General features: G+C 46.3%; 1 protein-coding gene across 1 annotated transcript in view; it reads left to right on the top strand.

Annotated features, from left to right (window-relative positions):
• LOC119393598 (aminopeptidase N) overlaps positions 1–13,561 on the top strand; it is a 109,711-nt gene extending 96,150 nt beyond the window's left edge. Inside the window, exons 18-20 of the mRNA XM_037660707.1 lie at positions 3,013–3,156; positions 10,580–10,661; positions 11,586–13,561. Coding sequence (XP_037516635.1) covers positions 3,013–3,156; positions 10,580–10,661; positions 11,586–11,735 — 376 coding nt within the window. The 3' untranslated portion in view covers positions 11,736–13,561. The remainder of the gene's footprint in view (positions 1–3,012; positions 3,157–10,579; positions 10,662–11,585) is intronic.
• The last annotated feature ends 867 nt before the right edge of the window (positions 13,562–14,428 follow it).

The following is a 14,428-nucleotide window of genomic DNA, read 5'->3' as shown; positions in this document are numbered from 1 at the left end:
TATACGAGAAAGTTCTCCTTGTTGCACTGCGGTTGCGCAAGCTGCATTTGTATCTCACATGCTTGTTTAAGGAATGCCGCCTGCCGCAAAAGCTGTTGTGAGCGCTGTTACACTCGAATCACTTGATTACTCAGCGTCGCAAACGTCACGAACGCCGAGAATAATTCGGTGGTACCACCCGATAAGCACCCGAGTACAAGACGGTACTATGGTGTCGTGCTTATCGCGGTAACTGTTATGACGGGCGCATATTACCATTTAAGGTAACAGCCGTAATGTTTTATGACACCTATGATGATTTTAATGCTTAGTTGTGGTTTCATCGGGCGATCAACATTTACAGCAATGACACGGTAAATGAAGATGTGCCACTATGCATAAAGGTTACCACGATAAGAATGTATTAGGTCGGGCGCTGCCATGCTTACGCAGACAGTAACACAGCGGGCAGCGTTGTACAGATACGGAGCAGATACGGAGCGTCTATCACGCCCACGCAGAAAAAATAAGGTAAACAGCCGGGCCAATTTGCAATGTTTGCCTCTTTGAACGAATTCCCCTGCCGCCTACAACTGTCGATGATAATAAATCTGCCCGGGCTACACAAAGGCGCTGATCATAGAACCAGTAATAAGGCTTTGCACAATGACATTGCGTCAACGAAATGAGACGTGACCCAGGGACAAAGGCCACGGTTCTGCGTCTTTCCGTCTGCATTCGTCTTCGAATCGCAGGCTGCTTTGTGAGCGTTAAACCAGTTGGCGAAGCCCAAACAACTCTCCGTATCCTGCAGTTGACACGATCGCAACGCTATTCCGCTGTACTGCGCGAAATTAAGCCATCTGCAGGCATTCGCGCACTCCTCTATTGAGACAAAAGCTTACGCCCATTTTTCTTTCCGGCGAGATCGGAGTTAAAAATACCTCGCTACGAAAGAAGCTGCGAAAAATCAACCAGAAGAAAAGTCCAGGCAGCATCTGCTTCGCAGCGGGGTGTCAGAAACAACAGTCGCTCTGGCTCGCCGGGGGCTATTGAGTTCCCCAGAGGAAACTTAGCGCGTTCCTTTCAACTTGCCTCGGCCCGCTCGCCCATATTTCACTTGGGGAAAACTTTTAAGAAAACAACTCTGCACCTTTATCCGGCGCCCCTTCCCTCCTACCTCGCCGTTTCCTAGGCAACACGAGGACGGAACCCCGAAGGTGCGAAAGGTAAGCAGCCCGGGCATTTAGCGCCGAAAGCTGTTTGCACCTGAATTGGTTTCACCGAAGAGAATGAATGCAGCGAAGCCTCGATCGAACGGCATTTTAGAGGGCGGGGAGCTGTTCTGCAAATTGCAGTTGCGCGTTTCTCCTCAAATTAACGTGCACGTAGGTGATCAGGCTAACTAGGTTGGGAAACGAAGTTCGTGGCTTTTATTCGACGCATGAGCAAAGTCGTCTCTAAGTCGAAAGCGACCGGCTTCTTTCGCAATGCTGATTTCTCGTTTCGTGGCATTTTGCGCGCTTCCGCAGGAACCTCTCCCCGAACTGACATTCGAAGAAAAAGGCGTACATGTTTTTAATTAAAAGGTGTAGTACATATATACAGCAAGAGGACGAAGTCCGCTGGACGAAGGCTTGTAACTTGTTGTATTCAATTATTGTAAGCGCATTCTTTAGAATTGCGCCATGGGACGAATAGCTGGCGATTGGCGTCCCTAGAATTTCCAGCGCTTCCGACAAGAATAAAGAGCTTTCCGCGAGTTCTGTCCATGCAGGCTGAGATATATTCTCTCATTTTAGAGGTTGCCCCCTCTTTTCCCGTCCCTCTTTTTTCTTTTTACAAGCGTGATTCCAGCAGCGTATGACGGACGTCGTGTCAATGATGTGACAAGGCTTAAGTGCCACGCACTGAAAGGGATATGCCTAAAAGCGATCCATAGAGAATAAAGGCCCCGGATAATCATTGTACGAAGTATGACGTGCATGATCAAATGCTTAGTTTAACAACATCATGTATTTTCGGGCAATTATTCTATGTAAAAAACTAAATGACGCTGACGGCTTTTTTGGAGGCGTGAATTATTCCTATTAAGGCGAAAGCCTAATGTGTCTATCTTGCACCTCCCCTCGGAGATTCGGTGACGTTCACGCCAAACGCAGTTAAGTGGCAGTCAATTGTCATAGGGCCACGCCAGTGCTTGAAACTGCTTTGGAAAAAGACTCTTGCAGAAGTCGTGTCCATGGATTCAAGTAATGAAAAAATGGACACTTTGTAAATTCCAAAGTGTGTTCAGCGATAGCTTGTGTCCATTCGACTGACTATGCCATGGTATCGGGGGAATCCACATTCTTGGGGCGCTTCTCCGAACAGCATGCCGTGGAATTATCACCGGGCCGCTTGGGCGCCATCCGACTAACTTGCAACGAGACGTGTGACGAAGGAGCGCTGCTGCGCGCGCCGCTGTGCCATCACGTGATTGCTGAGAGAGTGTGAGGGGGAGAGGCCACAGCTGACACCGTTCCAGGGCACGGACGGATGGACGCCTCGAATATGAGAAATTAAAAGCTTCCACCTTAAAAATCGGTGTTTGAGCTGGAAGCGAGCTCAGGTGCTCAAAGTGGCAATCAGTCATTCTACCCCAGAGACACGCCAGCACTCGAAATTGCTTCGGAGAAATACCCTAAGCAGTCGTCATATCGGGCAAGGAGTCACTTAACACATGTAATATTGCGTGGCAGAAGCATAGAATCCCGAGTTGCGGGTGCGGAGTCTGAAACGAGGGTCTGCACACATTGGAAAAAAGGCATACACAGACACAAGTGCTCGCATGAGGCTTTCAGAAGATTTAGAGCAAAACATGTATACTTGCTCGCTGCGGCTCATTCGTCTTGCACGAGTGCAGCCAGGCTTTCGCCTTCTTGTGTTTCTAGGGTCTAACACGAGCCGGACTTTTCTGTGAGCACCTGTACGCTGATAGCGGATTTTTCGGAGCATAAAGTATGCACTTAATAATCTTATTTCTTCTCGCAGTTTCCTGATGAAGACGATCACGCCCGACTCCGGCGTTCGTCGGCAGGACGGCGCGGCGGTCATCGGCGCAGTCGCTTCCACTGTCTTCGGCCGCAGTCTCCTCTTCAACTTCTTGCTCGAGAACTGGGACGCCCTCTACAAGACGTACGTGAACTTGTAAAACTCGTATGCCTAAAACGTGGCGACGACATGACAAATACGTGCATTCCAGGTTAGATCATCAGAAATGTCAGGGAACTCTTCTGAGAGATACAGTATTGACCGAAGAGCCTATAGTGCGTTACTTCTTCCACACAAGTAAATTTCACATGCTCGTCAGCAAGGATCCGGACATGTCTAATATCATAAGCAGACAGTGGCGTAGCCAGGAATTTTGTTCGGGGGGGGCTCACGTTGCAGCGCGACCTCCTCATCGAATTTTTAGAACGACTAAGTATATGAATAACATTTATTTATTTATTTATTTATTTATTTATTTATTTATTTATTCATTCATTCATTTATTTATTATATTCTCAAAGGTCCCGTGTGGGGCTTTACATGAGGGGTGGGCGACATCAAAAAAATTCCACAGCATATCCACGGGGTGAATGATGATGAGTGGGGCGAAGCTCTCGTACGGCAGGGTCTTGGCGGCGGCGTCGCGCAGCTTCACGCCCAGTACATCATCAACGACGTGAGATCGGGCCGGCTTATACTAAAGGGTCGATGAGAGTCATGGCGACTTGCAGCTCACTTTAATTTTACATGTACGCTGTGAATTTTTATTGTTTAATCACGCACAGGAGAAATCTCACCAGGCACTACCTTGGAGGTAAACAATGGCTGCTAATGGGGAATGAGAGACAGAAGAAGTCGGCTTTTAGCTAACACTTACACTTCTACTTCTACTAACCGTTTCCTACTGGAACAGGCCAATGGCTGCTAATGGGGAACGAGAGGCAGAAGAAGTCGGCTTTTAGTTAACGCGCACGCTGCGAATTTCTTATTGTTCAACAACGCACAGGAGAAATCTCCCACCGGCACCACCTTGGAGGTCAAGATCTGGTACTAGCGTTAAGACTGGTTACGCACTACGAGGGGGACGAACGGGTGCCGCTTTAAGGAGCTTCGCCCCTAAAATTGCAGTATCGATGAAGGTGGATGTGCTTGAGTCTACTTCCTGGGTGGCATTTTTGAAGCGCGCAAAATCGCAGATGACTGCTGCTTCGTCCGGTAGGTCATTCCAGTCTCGGGCGGTGCGCAAAAAGAACGACTGCTGAAACGAGGTGGTGTGGGCATGTGGCGGAATCAAAGCGTTTCGATGACTTGTGCGATGACCTCGATGGACCGGCTGGATGAGGTGGTTTTTCCCCGGGGTTGAATAAAAGAATCTGTGAAAAAGGCAGAGACGTGCAATACGACGACGAAGAGTGAGGGTAGAAAGTTTTAGCTGGGATTTGAGGGCGGAGATGCTCGAGTCGCGGGAATAATCTGAAACAATGAGTCTGGTTGCTCGGTTCTCTACTGACTCAAGAATTTTGATATGATTACTTTGGTGGGGGTCAAAGACAGCAGATGCATACTCAAGTTTTGGTCTGACAATGGTTTTATAAGCGAGTAGTTTAACGGAAGGTGGTGCCATGGAAATGTTACGGCGTATGTACCGAGAGCGCGGTTAGCGGAGTGAATTATGTGATATATGGTCGCCCCAAGATAGCTCACTCGAAAGATGGACACCCAGGTATTTAATCGAGTCAGTAGAAGCTATATGACAGTTGTTTATTGTGTAAGTAGCCGGCGTGTGGTTTCGGCGACGATGGAAAGAAATTAGTAATGTTTTTTTCGCATTAAGGGACATCAACCAGGTGGTACACCACTGCTGAATACGTGAGAGGTCATGCTGTAGAGAGGAGACATCGGCGGGGTTATTATAGGGCGGTAGAGGACACAATCATCAGCAAAAAGACGGATGTTAGATTCAACGGAAAGCGGAATATCGTTAATGTATATTATGAATAAAAGAGGCCCTAGGACGGTACCCTGGGGCACGCCGGACAAGACATGGGAGAGGTCGGAGGAGTGATCATTAACATTGTTTACGGTTTGTTAGGAATGCTTCAATCCAGTTAAAAACATGCCGATGAAGGTTTAGACGCGAGGTTTCTAGAAGGAGACGGGAGTGGGGTACCTTATCGAAGGCTTTTTCAAAATCTAAGAACAGTGTGTCAATTGGGATGTTACGGTCCATATGAAGGTGAATGTCGTGCAAGAATAATGTTAGTTGGGTCTCGCATGAGTGATCTTTACGAAAGCCATGTTGGTTTGGGTGAAAGAAGTTTACGGATGATAAAAATGTAGCAACATGAGAAAAGATTACGTGTTCCATGATCTTTGAACAAACACTAGTGAGCGAGATTGGTCGGTAATTACCTGCAAATGAGCGGTCACCTTTCTTGAAGACCGGAATGACCTTCCCAACCCTCCAGTCTAATGGGACTTCACCTGTGTCGAGTGACTGCTGAAAAATGATTGACAGTATGGAACTGCATACATGTTTTGTATTTTTCAGAATTTTGCCGCTTATGCCATCTATACCGCATGACGAAGAGTTCTTTAATTGGTTAATAACTTTTACAATTTCCTCTGAATTGAATTCAATCTTTGGCATTGGCGGAAAAGCAAAATGCGGAAAATCATGAAGTTCGTTGTTAGGTTCGTTAGTAAAGACGCGACAAAATGCAGAGTTGACGATGGAACGTCGCAATCGGCAACGGGGGATCCAGAAGTGTCACAAAGAGAGACTGTGGTTTTGTCGTCCGGTTTCATAATTTTCCAAAAAAGGCGTGGGTATGTACATGTATTACCATGTACATACATTGTCACTGGTATTACCACTAACATGTATTACCAGTGACAATTTGTATTAGATGTTGCAAATCACTTCTTGAATGCTGCCCTCTGTTAAGAACGAGTAAGAAATGTGTTTTTTTTTTTCGTAAAAATATTATGTTGGCATGCCCGCAAAATCTTTCCAGGAATAACTGTCTTCAATCGTTTCAATATTTTTTTTTTGTGTGTGTGTAACAGGTACGGCAAATATCACGTAAACTTCGGAACTGCATCAGTTTTGAACTGAAGAAGCGTCTGATAACAAAAAAAATGAAGTCCACAAAATAACCAAGACGAGATCAAATATTTTAATGTAGATTGTTTACGCAAAATGTTCATCTTTTTGCACAAATGATGCGGCCAGGGAAAAGCAAGAATGGGAAAGTACACCTCGAATACGGGCAAAACAAAAGTCACCGGAAACAGTGCGCAGTATGCTTACGCAAAAATTCACAAATGTACATTTAAATATGCAATCAATAAACGGAACTAAGCAATGATCACTATACATAATGCCCAACTGAATGTCCTTGGGCCAAGCTGCTGTCTCTGACGCACCATGTGGACAGAACTATAAACGAAGAGCGCAGAAATAACGAAAGAAACTATTTCAAAACTGTTTTAAAAGTGCGAACCACTATTGTGCACTCAATATAAAAGGAAGGTTGCCGCTTCTAGTTCAAAAAGCAATGAAGAACAAAAACGACAAATGAAAGTAGCAAACAATGCTGCTAGTACGGCTTCGCAATAGTTGATTTGTTTGGTAACGCCGCGTATGCCGACCTCTAAGTGAACAAGGTGAAGCTGTCGATTGGCTGGTAACGTCCACCTGATGCCCGTATTCTTATGTTTATGTTAGGTCACAGTAACTGCTAAAAGGTACAAAATCCTCACGGCTTTAAAAGCTGGTGAACAATAATATTGTGTCAGAATTACGGGCTCATTGACCTGAACTCTGGAACAGCAGTGTCTTTTCCTTTCGTTTGCGCTGATTTTTGTCCTGCTCGGTATCAAAGGACAACGTTGACCCGGCGAGCAAGCTTAGCGAAACGGTCAATGACTTCCGACACGCTGATGTCGACATTTCTGTGGGCGTACAGAAGTGCCTGGCCAACCATGCGTTCCACAGACATCGTGGAGCGTAAGTAGTTCTTAAGTAACCTCATGCTTGAAAACGTTCTCTCTGCGCTGGCAGTGGTCACTGGAAGGGTGACTAGAATCTGGAGTAGCTTGTACACAGTCGGATAGAACCTGCTGTCGCAATGAGAGAGGGCATCGGTTCCAGTACCGGGGCGCTGGTTTGCTGCTTTCTTCGCCCACTTTGTCCACCATAGTCGCAGTTCTCCAAAACCAGCCCTCGTTTCGACGTCATGCGCAAAAACGGTCAGGAGATTTTCTGCTCCTTTCTCCCGATCATCTTGCATTGGTGGTATTGCGGATGGTACAATTATTGAAAAGTCCTTTAGATGTGCCCTGTGCTTTTCGAACCGTTGGTTTAACTGGGCTAGTACGTGGTCCATGAACGGAATGAACAGGGTTCTGCGAAAATATTCTTCCGCGCTTTCGAATGCATTGCTCACAAGGTATTGCTTCCGGACACCGGCTCGACGGCTGGTGATCTCCACATTCAGTTTTTCTGCCAATGCCTGTACTTGTGCAAATATTTTTGAGAATGAAGCATTCGTGTTCTTGCGGTCACTTTCAATTGTCTGCTGTACCACTTCTATGTCGTCAATGGCAGCGCTCATGTCGATACTCCTTGTCTGCGGCTTCTTTGACAGTGGGAAAGTCAGTGCTAACACGTGCTCCGTCACATGCAGGCTTACAAGGAACGCTGGTGAAAAGAGTGCCAACAGTAGACTGTTTGCCTGCACTGGACTTTCGCCATTTCCGTTAAACTTAATCTCCTCTAGTGCTGCGGTCAACGGCTCAAAGAGGCTCACAAATGAAAGCACTGCATCGTGCTTCTCGGCCCAGCGCGTTTCGCATAGTCTCAAAAGACGCTGCCTTGTAGAGTCAGGACAGCTCAAACTTATCATTTTTCGCAAAACGTGTCAGCGGCTGGAAGATTTACGGAAAAAGATTCACGTCGCCTTCAGAGTCCCAAAACAGTTTCGGATGTCTGTGATGGAGCATGCCGCACACACAACTAGATGTGTGTGCCGCACACAACGCATGCCGCACACACAACGCATGCCGCACACACAACGCGCAGTGAGTACATAGAGTGCGGCTGGACATTTCTCACGAACAGCAGCTTGAACACCATTCGTTTTGCCGGCCATCGAACTTGCACCATCGTAGCCTTGACCACAGAGATGCTGCATGTTAATTCCCATTTCTATAAGGAGCCTTATGATGGTGTCGGCGAGGGCCCGGCCATTTGGTCGTGAATTGGCACAAAGCCTATAAGAACACTTCTTCGATTCCGTTCGCATCCTTATCAAGATACCTTGCACAAACAGTAAGCTGATCGATACCAGCAACATCCGTCGTTTCATCAGCAAGTATGGAGAAGCAGCCTGCAGCGTTTACTTTTGCGACTAGGCTTTCCTTGATGATTGCAGCAGAGATTTCTATATTGTGGTTTTTGTAGATCTGGACTAAAATATGAGGCCTTATTTGGGCAATTTTCCAAATGCTGTTTTAGATCTGTGTCGCACAATCCGCGCGCATGCGAAGCAGCGCTCTGAAGTTGCCTGTATCTGTAGAGGAGGCTGTGCTTGAATCCGTGGGACCACTGTCTCTATGTCCACGGAGAGCCACACCTTGCCGCCCGCAAAAGAGAACTGTCTCAACAATAGGCTGTAACTTCCTTCAGGTCTCTCTTATTTGAATTTGCCTGCCATGGTCCAGTTGATCAACAATACTGGGCACACATCCTGAGAAGGTTTGAAGAAAACTATCGGCTACCAGATGAGCGTCAGTGTGATATTTAGTGACTTCATGTGCACCGAAGACTTCGAGGGCGTGCTTCCACTTTTGAAATGGCTTGGATACGAGGGCCTTGGTGCGCGCATGTTGGCCCTTGCCAATCTCACTTCTGCTAAAAAGGACACACACTCGGCAAAACGCACCCTCTTGAAGCGCTGAGTAGCTAAGCCATCGGTACCTGTCCAGCCAAGCCACGTAAACCTTCGTTTCTGCTTAAAATCGTTCATAGAGTTAAACATATAGCATGGCGGAGGAATCCAAGGAGAAGCTAGCAGTTGATGTTTTGTGTCATCATCCACTTTTGAGCCATCTGTCTAGAGCCCGATATCAAACTTGCTTCTGCTAACATTTTGAGAGTCAGAAAAAGATAAATAATTAAATAAATAATAATCAGGCTGAAGCCCAATAAATCCCATCGCCCGGGTTACGCCGCTGGTTGGTGGTGTATGAGAGCACGAAAAATTTCGGGGGGGGCTGAAGCCCCATAAGCCCCCCCCCCTGGCTACGCCCCTGTAAGCAGATAATCTGTGTTCAGAACATAGCGTATTGTGTTGTGTCACGGCCAGTACCAACAGCTTTCAATGTCGTGGGAGGGTCGCGCATGCGCTTGTTGTGTGGCTTGATCGCCTGCAGTGTTTGCATATGTACATGTTTTGGTGTAATGTAGGGCTGTAAGCAGCCAGAAGGGTTGTGGTAGGCGCTGATGCTGAGTAAGGTACGTGTCCGATTAAAATCTATTTAAATAATTGCCTTGCTTAGTATATACTAGGAATGGATGTATACGTGACGCAGAAGCACGTACAGTCTAAATCATAGAGATCCGCTGTTTAATCTTGTCAAAGAAAAAGCAAAATAAGGAATGCAGACTTGCGTGACAACTACTGAGGACAACATTAACGTTGGCCTACAACGGAGAGCAATGGTCAAAATGTACGCTTGTGTTACCACAATATATACATTTTTTTAACACGAAAGTGTTTTATGCCGGGGTCCACCACGGCCCAACTGACGCATTTCCGTCACGGATATGACGTTGTAAAATATAACGACTAACATATGGCAAAGAAAAAACTATGAGAAAAAGTCCCGTCACCGCGAGTCGAACTTACGACCCCTCGATCGCCAGCGCGCAGCGCGAAACGACTCCGCCACATACAGCATGTTCTCTGCTGTGCTAACGGCGAGCTATTTATGTACACCATTCGCCGGTGGCGGTACTCAGAGATCGGCGGTATAGCGTGTTTTCGTTATCACTAGCGAGATGGAGCGAAGGGCTCGAAGAGCGTTTGGAAGAGCGCGCTTTAAAAGTCGTCTCCCACGCGGATTAGCGCGCGTCTCGACAGGGTGTGGTCGCTCGTGCGGGCGCTTATCTCGTGATCTCGGTGGTTTGTACGTCTTACGCTCTGCCTGCAAGTTTCCGTTGAGAGCACGGAGGTCACCTCGCTCACTGCAGCGGCCGCTTTTGCGAAAGGAGCGCGATGCTCACACAGAAATAAGTTATAACTCTGACAGTTCGCGCTCATCCTGTGTATGTTCGTTCCGCGCGTCCTGTCTGCTTGAGCAGCGCATTGCAAGTTTCTAGCGGCTTGCCGTTCTTCGCGTAACATTACAATTTGATGCTGTAGCATTCATTCTTTCGCGCTTGGGGCGAAAGAATGCACAACAAACGCTCAACTACGTCCGAGAAGACACGTTTCACTTTCGTGTTATACCGATTCCTATGACAGAGGGATCAGCCATATTTTTCTTTCTCTCATTGCAGCTATTCCGCTGGGGCATTCTCTCTTCCTCGCATCTTCGGTTCAGCCAGTGGCTCGATTCATTCACGCTTCCAGCTGGAGATGGTAAGTCCTTCTCCTTCAAGTGTATGCCTCGCAAGTTAAGAGGCTGGTAAGAGTATACACTTTACAAGATGTATCACCTTGCACCTTTTACCACGTGTATACCTTAGAAACTGCAAAATGTACACCTTTCCCTTTCAAAAAGCTTTGCTCACATTGTGGGCTTGGGCAGAACTGATTTACCACCTTTAATGTGCCCCCTCGAGAAGATTTAAGCAGTGTAAATATGTCGTTTCGAGTCGTTTGAAACTATTCATGTAACTTGCGATGTCTTTTTAGTTAGATTTATAATTAATTCGATAGGTTTATGAATACGAACGCGCGGGACGCATGTTATCGCCCTAGAAATTTATTCGGGACCTCACGGCGCCGCAGACGCCGACGGCAGAAATGCGCCTAGAGCGTGCATATGATCGCTATTAATGTAAAATTTTGTATATCGGTCCTTCGACTTAAGTCGTATTTGAAGAGATATATAGCACGCTCAAAAGCGTTTTGATTTTGTTATCACAAACGTGGTTCTAATGTTATCAAACGTGGACAGGCACGCGCATCCGGTGCGGCAGCACTGCGCATGCTATATGCATGCCTGTCGATGGTGATAACTGGACGACGCGCACTGTACCACTGCGAATGCTTGCCGCTGTTCGGATTTCATTTGACGCCGATAGTATTCTTGCGCTTATAAACGAATTTACAAAGCGTTTTGTTTGTGAGTGCTCTGTGCCATTTACCAGCTTCCTTGAGTCTTCGCTAACGATATGTCCAACACTAGTACTGGCAGAAATTTGCTCTCGCGGAACGTAAGAGAAAATTCAACCAATGCTGGTGCGTGAGACGTTGGAGAGCTGTGCCCGAACTCTATTTCTCCATATAAAACGGCTGTCTTGGTGTCTTTTTTTTTTCCGCTCCCCATGTTTTTCTTAGCTCGGCGTGTTCTACGAGAAACACAAGGAGAGTGTTTCGGCGGTGGGCCGGACCTACAAGCAGACCGTTGAGAAGGCCGAGTCCAACATCCGCTGGAAGGAGAAGAACTACGCCCGGATACGGGACTGGCTGAACGAGAAAATAAAGTAGCCGCCCGGCCTCGCTTAGGCATCCTAGGTTATACCAAATTGATAAACCGAGATGCGCTCTATCTTTCTTTTTTTTTTGTTCCTGTACACTATTCTCTTTATTCCTCGTGCCGAATTATCTGCAGCTAAACGGATTTTCAAAAGTGTGCCTGTCATTTAGACCCGCCTACACTGACTGAATTATCCCTCTAAAATTGTTACGGTTGCGTTTCTCGGTTAGGGTTTGCCGTAGACGATTGTGCCGGGTACGCTGAGCGAGTGTACACAATGTTCCGCAAGTAATGCTGCTTGAATGTTCCGCGTATTCTCCTCTTTTGTTTTGTCTGTGCGTATGATTGTGTAAATACGGAGCGTGTTACGCTGCCCAGTGGAAAAACACGACCTTGTGATTCCTGTGAGCACTTGAAGAAAAAAAAATCCGATTTTATTTCGATTGACCATGCGCAGTAAGCTGTTAATCACCGCGTTTTATTGCACTTTATTCATGCGTCATGTGTATGTGTGATTTCGGGAGTGCCGATCGGTTTCGTTAACGTATGTGGAGAAAGAAATATCCCTGATGAGTGGTCGTACGCGCTGCGACTGATGCCATTTCTTAACACCATCCTTCCCACTTCCTTGAAACACTGGCTTGAATGAAAATCGGCGGCCGTGGCTCTGTTTCGGATAGACGTGCTATAAATGTCTGTCCACGGTGCAGTTGCTGCGGACGAATGACGGTCGCGAGTGACGTATCGGTTTGTCACGTGATGGTCGCAACATGCTGCACGAGGTACAGTCGCACAATTGTCACTTAATTGACATGTGTGTTTTGTTTTTGAATACTTGATTACGCTCCTTTTCACACTGTGACGGTATTTTTTAACAGTGGACTTCGTTTGCGGATAATTTTATTTCAGAATTAATGTAAGCACACTATATATATTGAGGTATATGGTTGGTTTTCACTGCGAAGCTACAATGCACACGTTCTGTTTGCATCACGAGTTGTCGCACCTTTTCACACTTGTGAGCTGCACCGTCGTTTAGGTTTCTTTGAAGAAATTATCAATGGCCCGTCTTAGAACAGGTTGTCAGGTTTGCATGAATATATATGCATATTTTAAAATGCCACTGCATTTCAACCTTCCCAATTGCAGTCGTATAATTTTGCTTTTCTCTTGCGACAACCTTGTACAAAGGTTATGTAACATAGCTGGTTCGCGTGCTTTGGCGTAAGCTGAGTGAATGCCTCGATTCCTCTACTCACTGCTACCGGTCAGCAGTGTGAAAACACGTGCAGTGCTACTCCGTTCCATTAGTGTCACCGCGCATCATGTTGCGCTTTACATAAACGACTCCATACTAGGGGCACTCCGGGAGCCCTCGAGTGTGTCATTCGGGATGAGCAGGTTGGCATAACGGGGACCTCATTTCGCACTGGCGTTGCTTCTGCTAGGTTTTCGGTGGCTGCGATCACGTTTGTGCAATCCATTTGTAGGTTTCACTCTGCACGCTTGTAAATCCCTATATACTTCCTAACTCGGAGTTGTTTTGAGTGTGTATAATTTGTCGAACTACGAAATATGATACATTTTGAACCACTGCACATATCGCTGTAGGAGAGACAATTTTGAATGCACGCTGTCGCGATTTTAACCCTGCTCTCGAGTGTACTTTCTTGAATAGACCTGTTGTTGATTCGTGGTGCTTTCGCGGCTGCGGCGGCGAAAGATGAAAGCGAAAGTGAGTCATGTTTGACCTGCACGGGTCGCTATTTGTCATCTGTATCATCCCACATTTTTGTCCTGTAAACTTACTGTAAATAAAGGCGATAAGCGTACAACAGCTCGTGCATTGCTTTCAGTTTCCAAGCGACTATTCTGGCCGCTCAGCGCGCACTTTTCGAGGCGCGATAAACGTGACACTGAGCTGACACATTACGTCAGCTAAAGACTGATGGGAGGACCTGGTAGATCCTTCTCTTCGGGGTTATACCTTCAGAAAATGGAAAGCCTAAAGAGGCTACTTATGTAAACAATAAGAATAGGTTGGCGCGCATACAGTGGATATTCCAACTGGTGACCGGCAAATCGACTACCGTTGTCGCTAAATCGGAAAGTGTACAACCGTTGTACTTTGCCAGTTCTAACATAGGTCACCTTCGCACTAGGGGTGCTAAGCCTGAAGCAAGAGCCGAGCTGGTGCCCTTTCTTGTTTCTCTTTATTTATTTATTTCTTCTCTCTTTCTCTCCGTTTCTTGTATCTGTTTTCTGTACCCTTTGCTTTCGATTTCTTTTTTTTTCTTTCTCTCTCGATCTATTTATTTCTCTTTCTCGCTCTTTCTATCTGTACTTACTATCTTTCTTTCCTTTCTTTTACTCTCTCTTTCTTTGTTTCTCTTTATTTCTATATTTATTTCTCTTTCGGTCTTGATCTTTGCTTTTTCTATCTCTTTTTCGTGTCTGTTTCTTTCTCTTTCTCTGTCTATCTTTTTATGTCTTTATTACCTTTATTTCTCTCTACCTTTCCCTTTCTTTCTATCGCTTTCTTTCTCTCTATTTTCTCTTTCTTTCCATCTATTACTCTTTCTCTCTCTCACTCTTTCACGTGTTTCACGGGCTCCACTTCGCCGAGCAGAGTTTTTGGTTTAACGCTCGAACCTGCTGTACTCGGTAGTGGGGCTTGCCCAATTCCTGTGGCGCACACCGGCCC

The sequence above is a fragment of the Rhipicephalus sanguineus genome, chromosome 5, assembly GCF_013339695.2.
Source record: "Rhipicephalus sanguineus isolate Rsan-2018 chromosome 5, BIME_Rsan_1.4, whole genome shotgun sequence".
NCBI lineage: Eukaryota > Metazoa > Arthropoda > Arachnida > Ixodida > Ixodidae > Rhipicephalus > Rhipicephalus sanguineus.
Note: the sequence above shows the minus strand (reverse complement) of the source record. Positions and strands in the feature narration are given on the sequence as shown.